Below are 20,825 nucleotides of genomic sequence, written 5' to 3' on the forward strand. Positions count from 1 at the left end.
CAGAAAACCCACAACGCATTTCTCATGATTTCTGCGTAAGTGGACAATGGATGTTTTCAGAGCTCTGCAGCTCTGCTCTACACGCCGGCTTTACAGATTGAATCGATGCACAAAAACTTTTTGGCGCAACTCATCCTCTGTGGCTCCTTTAAACCCGCTACTCATGCTGTGATCTCACATCCAATGAGGTACTTGACTGCTGTCTACCTGCAAGCAATCGGCCAATGGGCTCTTGCGGAAACAAGAACAAGCAGATTCCTACAGATTTGGGCCAATGATTGAAGAGAAAGCTGTTTTAATATAAAATGGCCCAGTCCCTAACCACAATCATCTGTTCGGCCGACGAAACCGACAAGTCATGGAAACAGTGGAGTGAGAGCAGATTCTGGAAGAGAGTAAATACTAGCCTCTCGCGGGCGTGGAAATCGATACGAGCTGAGTCACTGGTAGGTAGTATATAAATGACACTCCTTCCCATCCTGCAGGCCCAGCTTGAGGTAGCAGGACAGGGATTATGTACTTTTAAGAGGGGATTAACCGTGTTTCAGCATTCCAGGCAAATTGCTCCCAAGCAAAATATTCTGGGTAGAGAAAGTAAAATTCTGCTCCCCCACCCCAATCCTCCAAAGCTCCTTAGCACCCGCCACCCCCCCCCCCCCCCCCCCCCCCCCCCCCACTGCTGCCGATCCAGTCTTTGTGAAAGATCAGCGTTCCTTAAAACAATCCCCCCTCCGCCTATTCTCTCCAGCACAACACCGCGCTCAGAAAGATGAAAATCTCCGAGACCTGCTCCTTCCGGAAAAAAAATACCATCAGTAGTGACAGATGACAAAGTTTCTCTCTGATATAAAATCTGTAAACCCATTCACTCAGGTTTGGTGACAATCCACCGACAATTTGTAAAAAAAAAATAAAATAAAATAAAATAAAAATAAAATAATAATAATCCTATAAATAACATAAAATGACAACACTCTGCCGCAAGACCACCGAAGCCGATTCATCTGGAATCGGTTGACAAGGACGATTCTCCAGCAGTTTTTAAACTGCAAACTTAAATAGTCAGTGTGAAAAGGTGTGAAAATAGTCAGGGTTAGTATACAATGACAAAGCTGTATTAAATAATAAATAATAAAATCAGACTGTGAAGGTTCATATTTCCATCCGCAGCTTATGAAGATGTAATAAAGCAGTAATGATTCAGCCCTGCTCAACACCGGGAGTAGTAGGAACCAAAGGTTGCCACTCATGGGGTCACCTGACACCACGACTGGCCCCGTGATTGGTTGAACTATGGGCTGTCGTGCAGCTCAGGCGAGCCAATCAGGAAAACATCCAGCAATCTTAAAAACCTCCTCGGAACTGCAATTTTCAATATAAAAAAAATGATGAGAGAAATATCTTGCTGTTCAGTAGACAGCGCGGATCGTCAGTCAGCACAACCCCAACTGCGATAATGACAAGTGAACAGATTTATTATGTAAAGCCAACTGGTATCTTCTTTTTCTGACTGCATTTAGGTGCTTTACAGTGGCACTAGCTAGAAGTACAGCCTCTAACCTTTTCAGAAATTCAGTTCAATTAAATGTATTTATATAGTCCCTTTTCAAAATGCTACATTGTCACAAATCGCTTTACATTGTCCCAGCCAGAGTAACACTGGTTGCTAGCCATTTAGCACTGTGTTCCAAGAGTAAAACTGGCTAGCAGTACTGCAGCTAACTGCTTTAGCACTGCATTACCAAATAGGGTTGCCCCTCGTCCTTTACACTACAGGATAGTCCCGCATAGCAGTATAGCCACTAACCATTTTAGCACTGCGTCCCGTGAGTAACACTGGCTAGCAGTATAGCCACTAACCATTTTAGCACTGCGTCCCGTGAGTAACACTGGCTAGCAGTATAGCCACTAACCATTTTAGCACTGCGTCCCGTGAGTAACACTGGCTAGCAGTATAGCCACTAACCATTTTAGCACTGCGTCCCGTGAGTAACACTGGCTAGCAGTATAGCCACTAACCATTTTAGCACTGCGTCCCGTGAGTAACACTGGCTAGCAGTATAGCCACTAACCATTTTAGCACTGCGTCCCGTGAGTAACACTGGCTAGCAGTATAGCCACTAACCATTTTAGCACTGCGTCCCGTGAGTAACACTGGCTAGCAGTACAGCAGCTAACTATTTTGCTGGTTTGTCAGCCTGGGGCTCTCTTAGCATGGTGGTGGGGGGTTGCAATGTTTGGAAGTTTCTAGGGGTCCAGGAAGAGCTTGGGCATCGAGGATCACTGTAAGAAAACAGCAGATTGGTCACTGGCCACTTCCCAGATCACCACAGCACCCCTTCCTCTCCTTTCTGTACCCTCAGCCTCCTGTAACTGAGCATTAGCCTTGATCATTGTTTCCATAGCATCCTGGCAAACATGCAGCCTCGTCGTATCTGTGTTTTGTTCATCCGTCCCTTTATCGGAATCAGCGACGCGTCACCACGTGTCCTGCCAGGACTGACAAACACCAGTCATTTCTTAGGCCATTTCATCCAAAATGCGGACTGCGTACGGCCCCGCTGACCGTCTCCCACAGGAGGTCTGCAGGGACTCGTGCAGCACGATGTTCTCGGTCTGTCTAGAACCCCGGAGGACCAAAAGACAGCTGCATAGAATCAGATAACAGTCTGTTACTCGGTTGTGCCTTTTGGTGAAGCAGTGAATCCAAAGGGAGTGAATCTACAACAAACCATAAACTGACCAATGGGCAGCTGGGGATTAGTGTCACCTGCCAGGATAGCCCCCCCCCATCTTCATGCGTGTCACTTCCTGTGTGCTAGCAGTCCAAGGGTGTCTCCACCGCAACCTGCCAAAAGCGTGATTCGCCCCCAACGCATACATGCTGTGGTCCTCCTTCCAGCTGTAACTGAATATCCACAGGAGAGTGGAGGGAAACCTCTCGGACAGACGTGTGTTGCTAAGGATTCTGGGAAAACAGAAGGAAAACCAACACAAAGCTGCCTCCAACCCCTTCTCAGACACGGATGCTTTTAAACAAACCAGCGTCAATCGTCACCTCGCTGTTACCCGCCGCATTAACCGTTATCTTGTCACAACCTGCTACTTTGTAGGAAGGTGACAGCACGTCGAAGGCAGCGTTAGCATGTTAGCATGGTGATATGTCTGGGGGGAAAAAACGATTCTGAAAAGCACTGTCTGGGAGAGTTAACTTCCCTTTGCTGCCAGCCTTCAAGGAATCGCGGCACGCTCTCAACATCTTCCTAAGTACCCGAGACCCCCCCCCCCGCACCCGGCTTCTCGTAGAGTCTCCATCGATTCAGGCAGCGAGGTGCCGTGGGCCACAGTATCCATGGCAACTGAGAGCAACTGAGACAGCCAAAGTTTTACGATGCTCGAGGATTGTGTGTGTGCGTATGCTCTCCTGTGCTTGGCCGGCATATCTGCGGTGTAATGTAACCGTTCTTGCTCTCTAACATGGATGGAACAGGCACCCCCTGGTGTTCACATCACAGCAAGGCCACACCTCCTGGCGTCAAAGCCCCACCCCCTGGCGCTCACATCACAACAAGGCCACACCTCCTGGCCTCAAAGCCCCACCCCCTGGTGCTCACATCACAGCAAGGCCACACCTCCTGGCCTCAAAGCCCCTCCCCCTGGTGCTCACATCACAGCAAGGCCACACCTCCTGGCATCAAAGCCCCACCCCCTGGTGCTCACATCACAAGGCCACACCTCCTGCCCTCAAAGCCCCTCCCCCTGGCACTCACATCACAGCAAGGCCACACCTCCTGGCCTCAAAGCCCCAGCCCCTGGTGCTCACATCACAACAAGGCCACACCTCCTGGCCTCAAAGCCCCACCCCCTGGTGCTCACATCACAACAAGGCCACACCTCCTGGCCTCAAAACCCCACCTCCTGACACTAAGCAGCGATAAGCAGCTCAATCTCTGTGAACACCGTGGGACTATTTGCGTAAGTGAATGGCTTCGAGTATTCTCTCTGTTGGGGGAGGGGGTGTTACGTGGGCTAGGCTCTAGCACGATGGAGGGTCACTAACAGCCTCCCTGTCACGGCACTCTGTAAAAAAAAAGATCAAAGGGCATGATGTCGTGCATCTGTGCACTACTGCAGAAGGAGGTGGAACCTGAAAGTTCTCAAATGAACCTCGAGCAGATGGATATTTTACGCCCGACTCATCGCTAACCTGCAGTCCATCTGTCCATAGCGACGGTGAGGGCGCCGCTCACTGTCTGCAACCCCATCACCCCGTCAGCCACAAGACACCAAAACTCCTGTGTGGCTCCCTCCAGAATATCTCCACCTAGTTTCATACGAATACTTTGAAAGCATAATCAACGATCAGCCCCCAAAAAGATACATTTTTCAAGCATTGGTTTAATCAAATAACTGGACAAACCAAGCTGTATTATTGCCCTGTCGCTCTCTGACGGAACGATATTAATAACCCCCCCCACCCCCCCCCCTTTCAAACCAACCCACCGGAGAGGCCAGATACACGCCGGGAAAGGCTGTTTTCACTATGCCATAAGCATGCACAGCGGAGTGTTAACGGAGCCAGGAGACCCACTATTGATCCGACATTGACGGAAGCAGGAATTCGCTGCCAGGAATTGGATTCGGAAAAAAAAAAAACAGGATGGGGGAGGTGTTCGGAGAATAACATCGGCGAGATGGGAGTGCATGTTTCCATTAAAGGCGGGGGGATTGCATCAGCATTAACTTTCCCCTCTCGCAACATTCGTTGGTAAAAGGTGAGGGGTGGCAACATGTCCAGGACAGCCTGGCTGTGGCAAGCGTCACACCCTATCCCGGATAATTTGGACGCCCCCCAGAGGGCTGGAGGCTAGCCACAGTTGCCTCTAAGCTGTCCCCTTGCTTACCCAGCATGCACCTCCCAGCATTTTGCTGAATTACAGATTATAAGTACTGTATGAGTGCTGCACAGTACACACAGTCACTGTATTTATATGCATATTAATAACCATCAGTTACAGCAATTACAGCAAATGCTCAGGTTGTAAGGCAGCATTGATAAATCTTGCTCTGCAGTTTTCAAACTAGGGGGGGCTCGTAATTCCCACGGTCGCCCCGGTGTGCTGTCGGTCTCTAAACGCAGGCCCCCCCCCCCCCCGCACAGGCACCCCCCACCCTAGGCCTCTCCAGAGGATCTGAGAGCTTAGCTCAAGCTTTGACATATGTGCCAATGCGTAGAGCGGGAGCAGGAGCAGGCGGGGGTGCGCGCCGGGTGGGGGGGGGGGTTACATCTTTCTGCGCACTGGGTGAGGAAGGAGGTCCCTCTGTCTCTTGCCTTCTTTCACCCTCTTTCTCTCTGTCTACATTCCACACTGTGCTGCCTCTGATTCAGGCCCCGGAGAGTCGGGCAGCTGCTATGGGGATACATACGCGGCCCTACTTATCGCGGCGGCCTTTCGGCCCCAGGGGACGGAGCGGAACGCCAGCCCCAGATGGGCCGCTCCTCTGCATTAGGGGGCCCGACACGGAGCCCGTGCGCCTTATGATCCTATCACTCCCCTAATAGGGTCACTTAGGCGCTCGTCAAACCACTTCTACCAATCACCTCTCTGAGGACCGCCTCTGCAAAATCCATTAGCTGGGGAGGGGGGTGTGGGGGGTGGTGAAGAAGAAAAAAAAAATTCGATCTGCTTCCATGCAGCCTTCCTAGCCACCAGAGAATAAATTACTGCTGCTGCGATATGCAAAGTGAGCAGTAACATTTAAACCTTGACTAACAACCTTTTAAAAAGTAGGCTTCAGTTTCATAATCGCACGCTAATAGGATTACGCAACATGCTCCATTTCCCCACCTGTGAAACAGCACTTCAGGCTGCTCTTTCTAAAGAGCGCCACCCACCCTTACTAAGCTCATAAATAATGACGACGACACCCTCGGCAGCCGCAGCCGGTCAGATAATCAATGACTTACGGCCCTCTCTGCTGTCCGAACGGCCCTCCGGCGCCCTTTCAGATGGAGCGAGTGTGTGTTTGTGTGTGTGCGCTCGTGTGTGTGTGAGAGAGATACAGTCCTTGTTCCTGGTGAAACCGTCCTGCCTCAAAACACAGAGCCCTCGCATAGATACTTAATACTGGCAACAAGAAGGCGTCTCATTTATCATTGCCATTAACCTGTGTCACCCCTGATGCTAGGAGATCGTCGTCCGTATTGTCCTGCTGGATGCTCCGCCCATCGAATGATCGGTCTGTCCCTTTAACCTCCATGTTGGTGTACGGGCACGTTCTCTGCCGCTATGCGCAAACAGCAGCGTGGCAGACTGCCCGGACGGGAAGCCGGTCTCGCCGCAAGCCGCAGCTTCAGCGGAGCTGGGGAACGATAGGAAAGACAGAAACTCCGGTAGCCCTACTCAGCAAATGTCCGTCAGGAGCCTCTGTGTATATGTTCCTTCAAAGGGTTGGATGGCTGATGCCCGTCAGCTGACCGAACGGGGCCACAGCCCAGACACTGCTGGCACTGGTGGAGCTACAGAATCTCGTCGCCCGTTTTAGAACATAGCACATGTTTCAGGTGAACCAGCCAACCGCCGATTTGGACAGAAGAGCGTTCGTTACGTATGCACCGATGGGCTTCAGGGACCCGTCTGGTCACTAACTGCCATGTGGACGGAGTCGTGAGCCTTCCTCGCCGCCAAACATGGCCCCATGACACGGTATTAACTACAATGATGTATCCGGTGTAGGACAAATAGAGCTGAGGGCAAATCATTTCCTAAACATCGCCAAAGGCGTGCGGTTGTATGTAGAAATGTGATTGGTCTGTTAAAGGCCATGAGTAGCCAGTGGTTGTTTTATTAGGCTCTAGTGGTCGAAAAACCAACCCCAGTAAACATTAACACTTAGCAACTCTGTCGGCTCATAAACTGGGACACACACAAGTAACCGGGCAACGGTAGTAGGCAACCAGGCTTGCGGGTGCTACCACGGGGCATGGCCTGGGATGGGCGATACAGGGCATCCCAGAAACACATTGGAATACAGAGTTCTCAGCATCAACCTACCCTGCCCCTCGGCCCCCCCACCCAAAGCCCAAGCCTACTGAGGCAGGTGCAAAGAGACACATTCATCTTGGTAAGAGCCTCCACTGCCAGGCCCTTTCCACACCAAAAAGCTGTGACCTACATACAGCAAACTCTTCTTCACACCATGTGCCGGAGCTGGATGCTCAGGAGAAATAAGTTATTTAATGGGCTATTTTCTCACCCCCCGTGAAAAATTTGAAAAAACCAAACAGACGGGCTTCCAGCTGTACGGCGTAACGTAGGAAACGAGGTCCCACACACTCAAGAGGCCTATTAGCGACCATCATAACCAACCACACTGGGGCCAACACCTGTTTCAATATCCCATGATCCACTTGCAGCACCTCGAGAGTGTTATGAGAAGCAGAGAACTCACCTGCCCATGGGTCTGCAAGGAACTGTAAGGCAGGGTCTGATTCAACACCTTCTGCTTTATAAGCAACATCCGCTTCTGCTCCTCTGTCAGATGGACCACCTGGCCAGGTACCTGCCCCTGGGTCTGCCCTGCGCTCTGCCCCACCTGGGCCTGCATGTAGGGCATCATGGGGTTCTTGCCAGGGTTAGTTACCGGTAGGGTCATCCTCTGGCTAATATGATCCACGGTGTTGAAGTGGCTTAGGGGCTTGGTGTTGCTGTAGGAGAGAACGCCTCCCTGCTGCTTACTCATGGTGCTTTGGCCCATGCTGTTGGGCTGTTGGTTGATGACGTTCATGGGGTTCTGTGGGAGGTAGTTGCTCATGGCCTTCTGCGGGTTGTTCCCCATAGCAGGCACCACAGAATTCTGGGTGTTGAAGGCTTGTGGGTACATCATGGGGCTATTTGGTTTGTCGGAATTGAATGGCCCACCATATGGGCTGCTGGGAGGCCTAGCGGGCGACCAGCTAGCCGCTTGGGTCTGCTGCTGCTGCTGTTGCTGCTGTTTCTGTTGGATGAGCTTCGCCCTCTGCTGCTGCTGGGCAGCCATCTGCTTCAGCTGCTCGGCCGGGGTCAGTTCGGAGCTTGAAGCCGGCACCGGGGCGGGACCGCCCCCTCCTTGGCCTGGGGTCCCAGCGGTTCTGGGAGCAGAGCCAGGTACAACCACAGGGCCAGGGTTCATGAGATATCCGTTTCCAGGCCTGGAGGGTTGCGATTGTGCCTGTGTGGGTGTCTGTGGTGACTGGGTCGTGCAATTAGCCGGTGAGCCGGAGGCTAAGGCGACCGCGGGAGACTGCTGGGGTGGGGTACCGTTTGCTGTCGCGGTGAATTGGGGCCCAGAGGAAGAGGGTCGGACTTGAGGGGAACCCATAGACATCTGACTATTCTGCGAAGGTGGGGCTGGCGGTGGGTCCTGAGGAAGGGGCGTCTGCACTGCCGGCCGTGTGAATTCCACCTCCTTCTTCTCCTCGAAGTCCTCATTGAACAAATCGTGCATGTCATCCTCCGGCACTGTGTTGGCCAACTCGTCGATGAGCTCCTGCCACTCCTGGTCGTTAAGGTTGATATCCGAGAAGAGCTTCTGATTGGACAAGGAGGTGTCAGAGGACTCGATGCCGGCGGTGTCGTCAAGAGGTTCCTGTTTCAAGTCTTTGAAAAGTGTGAATCCGTCATCCAGGTCCAGGGAACCATTCAGCTTGACGTCTGGCAGACCCCCATTCTTTCCCAGGTCATCGGGCCGCCCAGGGGTATGATTGCTCCCGTTGTTAGTGCTATTGGCCGGGGCCATCGGAGGATTAATGTCCATCGGGTGGAGGGGTGACACAGGTGGAACCAACGAATCCAAACCCCCACCCGGCCCCTCCTTACGAAGTCTCTTTGTGCTGGGCGAGAAGTTCCCATCGCAGATGCCATTCTGGTCACCGTTGAGAGGAGAACGAGCATTGTCCAGCTTCCTCTTCACGGTCTCCTGAAGCTGGTGAACAAAGAACAAAGAGATGAGTGATGGGGTGTTTTAAACAATTCTCCCCCCGCCCCATGGCTTACCGACGACATCACTATGTGGTATGTCCCAGCAACTAGGGGTAGACAGATATGAGTGCATATTCAGAAACCGGCCACAGCCACTTGCAGGAAGGCCAGAAGACCAGATGAATGACAGTCGTATGTTAAAACGCAAACCCGACACGTCGAACTTACATTTTCTCGTAACACAATCAGAAGCGAGGGGCACACAGAGTCAAAGCCGCTCTCTTGTGTAGCTACATTAACAAACACATGTACACCAGGTGACTCACACCACTACTGAGCGAGAGCCTGGGTGGCCCAATGTCAGCAGGAGTCTGATTCTCATCGCTGCCCAACCTCTACGCTGAGAACGTTAGGAACAGTGGCTATTGCTGCCAGATTGATAGCCCATGCAACCAACATTTATCGAACATATACACCGATCCATCTTCCAGTGACTTATCCAGGTATATATTGAACTTTATGTACAAGAAGGGGACTTATAAAAATAGTCTACTGCATTGTAAATATAATTTATGGTATATATTATGTATAATATAAACATGCATAATGTGTATGCAAAGACAGGATCAGTCGAAAGGTTGAGTGTATCTGCCTGAAATCCTACTCATAATTATCTGCTGGTTTGAGGGTGATTCTTATGGACTAAAAAGTCCAAATATAAATGATAGGGGTCCATTCGGAGTGTATTTGGAAGACAAAAAGACGGCATATTTACGAAACGTGGGCCTCAGGAGAGTGAGAGCTCAATGTGTCCTAGACCCAACCGAGTGGCCCGATAGTGACCGAATTGAGGCACGCGGTAACTATCAGCGGTTCCGTTCCAGGAGGGGGTCAGGCCAAATGAGCCGCGTCACCGTGACGATTAGCCCCGGCTCAGTGCTCAGTGGTTATTTCTGTTGGGAACTGCTGGAGAAGGGTCGTTAGCTGGGGGACCGCTGCCAGGCGTGATCCGGCAGGTGCTCGTTATGCCGTCATGCCGTTTCCCGCTTAATTAGTCACAAACCGCTGGGAGAGGGTAACTTAAGCGGAAAAGGGGAAGATCGGCACCCCCCGAGGTAACAGTTTAACAGGAAATACCGGGGGGCGGGGAGGGTAGAAGATGCACTGTTAATGCAGTGATTCCGACACTAAAAATCCAATAAGATGCATCCCGCTGCAAAACTGAACATGAAGATGATGCGATGCAGAGATCGGCAGTGCGGAAGCTGTGCTTTTTTCCAAATGGCCACAAGGAATAGGCAGGAGAGAGAGAGAGAGAGAGAGAGAGAGAGAGAGAGAGAGAGAAACGCTTTGGTACTGCAGCTTTAAGATGTACCTCTGGCCTGCCCTCGCCGCTGCCGCTTCAGATTTGTGTGCTCCGCTACATGGAGTGCGTGCGTGCAACTCTCCCACTGCCTCATGGCTGCATCGACGAGCGCACCAATCTCCAGAACTCCTGCCAAACTGAGGCGCTGTAAACACAGACCCAGGTCTCCTTTCCCGGCCACAGTCGCTCAGTAACCAGACTGAAATTCCACTAATTCTAGAACTAATTTTGTATTCAAGGTTCAGGAACTGTTTAAGACTGTCATGAAAGCTAATTCACTGAAGTTTAGTTTATGAATGTAACCGAGGATATGGGTGCCGTGGGACATTTTCCAGGTCTGGGAATATCATTGGATGATGTTTGGAATCATTTGTCAAAACGCAAAACCCCAAGCAGATTGTCTTTCAGACCAGAAGCTCCATTGCATTTGAAGATGCTGAGATTCCTGCCAAACATCTCTGCAGAGGTGTGGAACCCTAAGCCGGCAGCAGGTGGGCTACCGACGAGGATACCTACGCACCCAACGCAGGGCTGACTCTGACAGGGTGGTCCCGTTTGAACCAAGGCCGCCGTGCGGGCAAACAGCCAGGAGAAACAAGCGCAGCCTGACAGTAAACAATTCTGAAAGGGTCTGACGAGCGGCCGCCCCGGTCAGCCCAAACAAAGAGGACCCCATTAAACCTGCTGCAGCTGCCCACCCCAGTGCCTGAGTGTTAATTACCCTCCAGGTGTGCTGATTAAAGTGGGACGCCCGCAAGTCTGGCTGCAGCGAAACCTGTTAGCGATTCAGCACCGTGCCTGTCTCACACTACACCCCACTTGGGGGGGGGCGAGGAGGATGCATAGTACACCCAGATAAGTGGACGCACACACGCCAACATCTATGCACCAGCCATCTTACTCTAAACAGATATACATTTCATATTAGGCGGGCTAGAATTTATCAGGTCATAAATGAGAAGATGGAATCAGTCACCTACAGAACTCAAGGGAAACACTGAATTCAGAGTTACAGAAACAAGATAAAGCAGATAATAATAATTCCTAATGTGTTGTGTTTTTTCTTCTCAATTCAAGGTACTATTCCTTCAGGGCCAAAACTGAGTATAAATTTGGTAATAGTAGCAATGACCGATCTCTGTGTGTTTGCTAATAGCTGTAATTATGTGTGAGATATCGGGGGTGGCTCAGAGTGCCGCAGCTGCTCCACCAGGGGGCGTAATTACGGCTGGCTGTCCGTGTGTCGTGGGGGAGAGACACAATGCTTGCCGAGCAGGGCGGCCAAACGGCATAATGGGATAAGAGGGAGGTCTCATGGCCGGCCGTTAATTTGTAGAGACGCGTCGCGACGAGACGGCGGGGGGCACCGTCAGGCGCTTAACGGGCTGGGGCTGCGCTTGTTTGTTTGTTTGCCTCCCACCCACTCCGCCGACGAGCCCGTCTGTCTGCCTGCTCTCCATCTCCATCGGCAGCATGGGGATGTGGGGGGGGGGGGGGAGAAATGGGGGGGGGGGGGGCCCTTCATCCAGACGGAGAGACCTTTCTTCTGACAAGAGGAGGAAGCCAGACCCTGCATCCCACCAACAAGGAGGGGGGGTCGAGGACAGGAACAGATCCACCAAGGTGCTGTTGTTATGGCAACCTTCTGCTCCAGCACCGCGTACCCCCCCCCCACACACACACACACACACTGATTGCATTGGCCAGCCTTGCCGATAACACGCAGGAAATGACCAGCCAGGCTCCAGCCATGATGAAACGGCCACCCCTCCCACTCCCACAAACGAACGGCAGAATTTTCACCGGCCTCGGCCATGACAACGGTGCCGCAAACAGCCGCGCTGACAGGGGCTCCCTCATCCAGCCCGAACACCGAAAATTCAGAGCAGGGCGCATACAAGCCTTCATCAGCCGGCGTTCAAGTTCTCCACGGCACCCCCTAGGGGGTGGGGGTGGGGGTGGGTGGTCGCTGAAGGTTTTGTGGGGAGGAAAGAATGTGTCAGGTGGAGGAAAGCGATGCCGAGTCGTGTCTCCGGGATCCGTGGGTGTGCGGAGCGCATCGTAACTGGAAGCTCGCCTCTTCAAAGCCGACTTCGACTGGGAAATACCGGAATCTTCCTCGCCGCTTTCGACTTTCGAATACGACAGCAGTGAAGTGCCGGAAGGCACCTGATGCGCACATCCTCAGCAGGTCAGGGGCTCTAAGAGGGGCAGGTGGGTAATAAATGTCAAAACAGCCCTCTGCTTTTCCCGTAACAATGGAAAGTGGTTCCCCGGTGAGACCGTCTGCCTCAGCCTCCGTTGCCTGTGGTACGGTGCCCCTGGGGGGCTGATTCCAGCCACCCCAAATCTTTCCCTCGGTGACCTTACCTCTCCCCTCATCCAGTAACATCACCTCCCACTCCCAAGGCTCCACCCACCACCACAGCCGAAACACCCCCCACACGCTTACAGTACTCCCCGGCTACCCATAAGTCAGAGAGACTCCCATAATTCACAGGGAAAGCAGAAGATGTCGAGAGAGCTCTCTGCGATCAGTCCTTGGCCTCTCCAACCAAGAAAAACAGATATTTATGGAAGTGGCAGGAGCACAGGAGAAGTCATCTGTGGCTTTTAAAGACTCCCTCTGAATAGGGTGCGGGAGGATGTATACAGGGGTGGGGCCAGAGGGGTACTGGCTCCAGCTGAAAGCTGATTGGTCCCTGGAGTGCCCCCTCTTCTGTCACTTAATGATTCAAAACATATAATTGGCTAATGATAAGACTGGCCCCTTTGTTTGAATTATGACCCCATCCCCCCTAAAATAAATCATAGAACCGCCCCTGAAAGTGACGAGGATACACCCCTGAATAGGCTTAAAGCTGCAGCCTCGCCCCAGCTTTTAATGATGCGTCTGATCTCCACGAGCTCCCTAAATACTGCCTAAACCACCGGCTGTCGGTCTTCAGTCGAGGGTCGGCACATCACAGGGGCCACTCGGCTCACTCGCACCCGACGCCTGCCCCCACCCCCCAAGGGGATTTGCTGCAGCGACATCAACTTAAGAAATCTGTTTCTGCCGCGATATGTCGGATTAAGTCCCAGAACGAGACTGGGGGGGAGGGATGAGTGGAAGGGCACCTGAGGTGACGTCTATAGAGGTAGGAGGAGGGAAGCAGAATATGACGATTGCTGTTGAGTTTGTGCATCCCTCCCCAGGGGTGGAGCTAGACATTCCAGGCCTCTTGACAAAGTGTCACCTTGGGCCGCCCCCTGCCCAACTTTATGCGTAATTCAACATATTCAAGGGCCAGGGAATCCATGCCCCTAGTGCACCTATATAAACCCCTCTCCCCACCTCTTGCCCGCACTGACACAAACCCCACCCCCCGGCCAGCCCTCAGGTGATGCGTCCTGCTTACCTAGGTGCCTGCTCTGCTCAGCAGACTGTGAAATTAGCCAATTTAATCAAATGTGCCTTTAATTAGACTTGCCAGGTGAAATGCAGACAGCGGAGGGAACACGGCCCCCACCGCGAAGATACGACGGTATCGATAACCAAACTTTAATTGACTTACACTGGCGTCTTATAAACTATATACTTCATTTGGCAACGATACCAGACTAAATATCTGTAGGGTGAACCAGGGAAACTGGGACCCAACAAAGAGGGTCACCGTCATGCGTAAATACAAGCTCAAGAGACAGGCACAAATACCAGCGAAGAGCGAGTGGAGATGAAACTTACAGGAAGGCCATGGGGGGACAGAAGGACAATCGCCATGACGATCAGCATCACCTCACTGCTCCTTGGTGACTGCGCAAATCCTCACCTTCTTTGTGCATGGTTACACTCGCCGTCTCCCCAGGTGTGTGGTAACTATCATTCTCTCTCTCCCCTGGTGTGTGGTCACTATCGTTCTCTCTCTCCCCTGGTGTGTAGTCACTCTCATTCTCTCTCCCCCCAGATGCGTGGTCACTGTCGTTCATTCTCTCCTCCGATGTGTGGTCACTATCTGTCCATTTCTCTCTCTCCCCTGGTGTGTGGTCACTATCATTCTCACTCTGCCCTGGTGAGTGATTACTATCTGTCCATTTCTTTCTCCTCAGGTGTGTGATCACTAACTAACTAACTGTCTGTCTGTCTGTCTATCTATCTATCTATCTGGTGCATGGTCACTATCATACTCTCTCTCCCCTGGTGCGTGGTCACTATTGTTCTCTCTCTCTCCCCTGGTGCGTGGTCACTATTGTTCTCTCTTTCTCCCCTGGTGCGTGATCACGATCTCTCTCTCTCTCTCTCTCTCTCTCTCTCTCTCATATGTGGCCATTATAGTTATCACTCTCCCCTGGTGTGTGGTCACTCACTCCCTCCCTCCCTCCGTTTCCCAGTGTCTGGTCATTACCTCTCTCCCTAAAATCGTCCTTCCTAGTGTGGAGTCCGATCCTGCCTTCCCGCCCTCGAATACGACCCCCCATGGGTATAAAAATGCACCCGAGCCCGGTAAAGCGCTTAAGCTGTGCAGGAAACACCAGCCTGTCTCTGCCGGGAGCTGTGGTGGCTGTCTGGGTGGGGCGGGGCCCACTCGGCACTAATGAGATATTAACGAGCTTGGCGCGCGCCTCTGCTGCTGCCCCGGTGACGGGGGGGCGGGGCGCGATCTCATGTAGAGCTGAGGAGGAAGACCGGGGCAGACAGCAGGGGGTGGGGGGGCAGGCATGGGATCTGAATCAGCCCTCTGACAGTCCCCCTCCACCTACTCCTGCTCTGTCGTGATTGGCCGGAGAGATTAATCCTGGCCCCCACAGCCCAAAAAATCCAAACAGGTTCACTGAAGGGCCCGGTCTTCTGAAACACTAAGAGCAATTACTCCCAGACTGAAGGAGGGAGGGGCAAAGGGTGGAGCCCAGCTCCTCCGAGGGCGGGGCAAAGGGTGGAGCCCAGCTCCTCCGAGGGCAGGGCAAAGGGTGGAGCCCAGCTCCTCCGAGGGCGGGGCAAAGGGTGGAGCCAAGCTCCTCCGAGGGTGGGGCAAAGGGTGGAGCCAAGCTCCTTCGAGGACAGGGCACGGGAACAGGCCACGGAGGCATCCGGAAGCCGGCGTTTCTCACAGCAATTCTGCTTCGGAGCGATTTCACTCGTCTCCCAGACAAACGGACAACCGCTTGAAGTCATTACGAACACATTTGATACAATTTAGTTTCGACAAAACACAATTTGTTTAAAACGGCAGGACTCACATTCATGCAGCTGAACGGATTTCCGCGGCTGACCTCTGTCCTCCCTCGTTTTAATGAGGACAAATTGATTAATGTATTTATCACAGGGATCCATGGCAGACAATGGCAGAGCTGGGAGAGACCTCAAAATATCATATGGATTGAGCCAGTAGCAATTATGTTAAATTACAGCCATTTATACAGCTGACAATGTGTTCCTGATTTCGCTCTGATGAAGATCTTTATCTCTGATGTTACATTTCCAACAACAGCTATTGTCAGGACCTGGTTCTCAGTCCCATAAGAACGTGCTGTGTAAAGACCAGGCCCTGGGACATCGAAGAGGCTGAAACATGTATAATCTGTCAGATACACTTGTAATTTATGTTGATTCAGCATGTGCAAGGGCTGATTTCCTACTAGGGATTAACAGTGTATGGATGGATGGATGGATGGATGATATAAACCATCATCTGTATCCACTATATCATGTTTCTTTCTCACCTTCTTCACAGGACATGAGGCCTTAAAAATGGCTTAGAAAATCTGCCCCCCAGTGCCCCCCCCCCACACGACCTGACTGGTGGCACAAGGTGAGGCCAGCTTCCCCGACCATGAACCACTGTAGCATGTCTACCGGGCTGGCCGGCGCCGCGATGGAAATGACCCGGCAGGCACCCCCCTCTAAGGAAACACCCCCTCTAAGGAAACACCCCCTCTAAGGAAACACCCCCTCTAAGGAAACACCCCCTCTAAGGAAGCTGCATCCGCACCCCCACCCACATAGCTCCATTGTTTCCAAAGAGCGGCTCCAATTCACACCTCCAGCTGATGCTCTTACCCATTACCAAATAAAACTGCTACCCATCTTCCCGTTATTTAAGACCCCCCCCCCCCGCCATCTCTGGCATCTGCCTCCTTAGTCTAAAGGTACAGCAGCACAGTCCCCCATTGACAGATCCTGCGCCACCAGGTTGTATGCCCATTTTTGAGGAGGGGCGCCCTCTATAGGACCCCTCCGGTATAGGTTTAATGGTAGGCAAAAACACATGCTGTCAGAATGGCCATTAAATACTCGACACTCATGAGTTCCCAGCAACGACATGAAGGTGGATTCTGATATGGGTGAGCCTACTGATCTGCTATTCCACACCACTGTCCCCCCATCCCTGGGGCACTGACAACAGTAAACAGTAAAATGGCTGCACATCCATGTGAAGGAACCAGGGGGCGACTTGCCAGGAGAGAGGATCTCATCCATTAAGGATGTGTTTGTGCGATGATGGTGGTGCTCCAGTGGCCTTTAGGTACACCCCCCCCCCCTCCCCGCAGCCCCCGGCTGCACTAGCCATAAATAACAGGGTAACCCACTCTCTACTTCACATATGTACTCAGCTCCATTCCCTCCTCCATTATCTCAGCCTTTGATTACAGCGCCCCCTGGTTAATGTCGTTAACAGCCGTTAATTAGTAGGAACGAGCGTGGCCCGGCCTCCCCCACGCTTCAGCGGCCTCGTTAGCGATCAAGGTCCTTGCTCGTTAGCGATTAAGCCCCGGAAAAACCCACATTACATCCACGTCCGGATTTAGGCTGCCGGGAGGTAAAGGACTGAGACCAGTGTGCTTCCAAAGTGCTGGCAGCCCGAGTGCCCAGTGCCCTGCTGTTGGACCCTTGAGGAAAACGGAGCCACTTCTGAAGAAAGATAACTGATATATATCTATATTACTGATGAGAGTTTGCAAAGGAGCTCTAAATAAGAGGAGGACTGGGATTGGCTGGGCTGAGACTGGACAGAGCCGGGATTGGCTCTCAGGGCAGAAGCAGGCCATGTGTCAGCCGCCCCCGGTCACCTGCCAACAACAACCAGTGGCCTCCCACTTCCTTCCCAGGAGACCGAGCCAGGCAGATGGGCCTTCCCAGAATGCACTGGGCCAAAGGGCTCCTTTGATCATGGGGAGCAAACATTCCCGCCCACAACCGGAGTGAGGCAGGGCGGATTCCCCCCGGCCAGCCTGGCCCGGCACCGGTCTGTCGACGGGCCGGGGTGAGGTGAGGGAGTGGGGGTGGGGGTGGGGAGGGCAGGCAGCCGACGCCAGCCTGGAGATTACAGACGGGCCTTTCCGGAAGAGTCTTCCGAGCGCCCAGTACAGTGGGGGCGGGCCTCCCCGCCGAGTGATGGGCGCACGCCAGTCTTCATCCCACCTCCAGCCCGTGGTGGAGACGACACAGTAGGGATCCATGAGTCACTGCTCTCCCTTTCATTACCGCGGGAGCCTGCCGCCGCTCCACACAAACACCGCCTCTCCGCTGACTAACTCGCTGTAACTAAGCGACGGCCTCCGTTTTCCCTCCATAAATTGGTGGGGGAGGCGCTGGTTGGTGACACAGGGATAGCTCTTACCCCCCCTGCAGGGGGAGGGGGGTGTCCATCCGGACTGTGTTTTACCAAGCGTGTGCCCCAAGACAAAAGCACGTAAACTATCTGAGCTCAAGAAACATGACATAAACCACGGCGGCAGACCTGAGACAACACATGAATGAATCTATCAACATCTTATTTATTTAGCAAATGTTTTTAACCAAAGTGAGGTACATTCTGAAAGCAGGGTTAGACGGTCCTTGTAACAAATGGAGGTTAAGGGTCCAGGTTAAGGGCCCAACATCACTCAGCTGATCCTGGTATTTGACTGAGCAACCTTCTGATCACAGGCTCAGTGTTCTAACCCAGCTAGTCAAGCACGAACCCCCAACCCATCCATCCATTTATATAAACAAATGGCTCAGCAAAGAAATCACCAAGTAACTTAACAAGCCACCAGTCACCACCTTATTTTCCGAACGCCAGCTGAAGAGATTAGAAATTAATCGCCAATGATGCACTTTCTGTTTCAGCTGTGGCCCTTCCTAAACCACCTGAAAAGTCACATGACACCAACACTGGTGAAAACACTCGTGCCCCTTGCACGTGACAACTGAGCTTCTTTCCTGCCTTGAAAATCACACTAGGGGAACGGGTTAGCCCAGACAGCTTTTTATCCAGACGAATAAATTACACATGCAGAGTGATAAACGGAATCGCAGAAACAATCTATCTGCCGGTAATGAGGCTCATGAACGTGGCTGACTACTCAGCACGTTGTAGACTCGAGGTGTTTTTCTGCACATAAATATAGCAGTGATCCTGGACACCAAAAGCCGTGCTCTGATTGGCTGCAGGTCAAGGTCTTTATGATAATGAAGCCCGAGGACAGTGCAAATCCCTCAGCAGTCTGATCTTACTTAATAATGATTCTGCTCCTCGGGCACCACGACAGCTCAGTAGGCAGCACCAAGACCACGGATCTGAGTCCCAGTCCAGGCCACACGAATCCAGAAATCTCCCAGCTGGGAGACACGGGTTTGCTGATCTTACGTTACGTACGAGCCAGCACCAATAAATCAGCCTGCTTTTCTAAGCCCCTGAGAACGATATCACCATGGGTGGTTTATTTGAACAGGAAACCATTTGCCACACAAAGGCTGTTGATTTAACTACCTTTCCTGTGCACCTTTTTGCAAAAAGTGTACTGGTATAGTATGGTACAGTATAGCATGTTATAGTATAGTGTAGCATAGCACAGAAATATATTGCAGTGGTCACCATTTGACAGTCCACGCTCCGAATGAAATACAATTGTTTCCGGATCATGTGTGATCTATCGCGTCCCCTTCCCCTCGAAGGAAAAAGACCTGGTGACTCTTTGCGTAGTATGATATAGCCTGCAGAAAACAGCTAATAACCAGCGGGTGACTCTTTGCGTAGTATGATATAGCCTGCTGAAAACAGCTAATAACCAGCGGGTGACTCTTTGCGTAGTATGATATAGCCTGCAGAAAACAGCTAATAACCAGCGGGTGACTCTTCGCGTAGTATGATATAGCCTGCTGAAAACAGCTAATAACCAGCTTAGTTTTAGCTGGTCTAAGACTGTCTTAGATGATCATGTCTCAGCTCTTGCTGTTCTTTGATGGATTAGCTGGGTGGGTCACCAGTTGGCCATGCTGGTATGACCGGCTACACCAGTCAGAATGACCGTCATAAGCTGGTATGACCAACTGAACTATCAGGCAACAACATACCTAAAGCTGGTCAACTATCATAAATTAGCCAACCGGCTTAGGCTTGTCAAGCTGGTGTTCTTCACCAGGGTAATGTAGTGTAGGCTAGTATTGTGTAGTGCGATGTAGTATAGCATAGCATCATATAGAATAGTATAGCATAGCATAGCATATTATAGTACAGTATATAGTAACCTATGCACATTCTGCTGTATACTTTAAATTACCTCTAGATTACTTATAAAACCTAATAAAATGTAATTGATATGTGAGTAGCTGTTATAATGCAGAGTAGTGCCTTTGTATCCATGGGGAGAACATTCCAAGTCCGACTACAGATAGTAGCAGATGCCATGCATAGTTTTTCATCTACATATGCACCTATGATAAAGTTCAAATGACAAAGTACACACAATAAGACAACAATCAACAAGACAAAGAGACAGACAGTCAGACATACAGACAGAGAGACAGACAGAGAGACAAAGTGACAGGCAGAGAGACAGACGGAGAGACAGAGACAAAGAGACAGACAGACAGTCATACAGACAGAGACAAACAGTGACAGACAGTCATACAGACAGACAAAGAGGCAGACAGACAGACAAAGAGGCAGACAGACAAACAGACAGACAGACAAAGAGACAGACAGACAAACAGACAGACAGACAAAGAGGCAGATAGACAAACAGACAGTGATACAGACAGACAAAGAGACAGACACTTTATTGATCCCAAAGGAAATGTAGGCATCTCCTGCAAACAACAGTTGTACATTATTGTAAAATTTTATTCCTAAAAATATCTTAGTCTATTGTCTATACTCACCCTCATCTTAGTATTTCTGTGCCACAGTAAACGGTTTATAACTAAAACCCGCGTTACCTAATCAGTGAATACGGGGGTCCCACTGTATTGTTTAGGGAATACTGACAAGAAAAAAGCAGGCTGTACATGTTGCGTACAGGGAGACTTCAGCGCCCACACATCGCCTCATTCGCCCGGATCCAGCGTCGTGATCGGCACGCGGCAAATTCAACTTTTGCTTTTTGGAACTTTCTGGGTTTTTTTCCCCCCCAAATACTTCCAATCCGTGGTTGGCTGAATCTGCAGGTGTGGAACCCGCAGATACGGAGGGTTGACTGTATAGAGTAGTGTGGTATGGTGTGGCATATACTATAGCATAGTATAGTACAGTATAGTA

At 51.4% G+C, this 20,825-nt stretch overlaps 1 protein-coding gene across 1 annotated transcript in view; it reads right to left on the bottom strand.

Annotated features, from left to right (window-relative positions):
• Positions 1-20,825, bottom strand: part of maml3 (mastermind-like transcriptional coactivator 3) — a 93,911-nt gene that overhangs the window by 30,390 nt on the left and 42,696 nt on the right. Inside the window, exon 2 of the mRNA XM_048995676.1 lies at positions 7,453-8,964. Within this exon, the coding sequence (XP_048851633.1) occupies positions 7,453-8,964 (1,512 nt within the window). The remainder of the gene's footprint in view (positions 1-7,452; positions 8,965-20,825) is intronic.

The sequence above is a fragment of the Brienomyrus brachyistius genome, chromosome 25 (genome assembly GCF_023856365.1).
Source record: "Brienomyrus brachyistius isolate T26 chromosome 25, BBRACH_0.4, whole genome shotgun sequence".
Lineage (NCBI taxonomy): Eukaryota > Metazoa > Chordata > Actinopteri > Osteoglossiformes > Mormyridae > Brienomyrus > Brienomyrus brachyistius.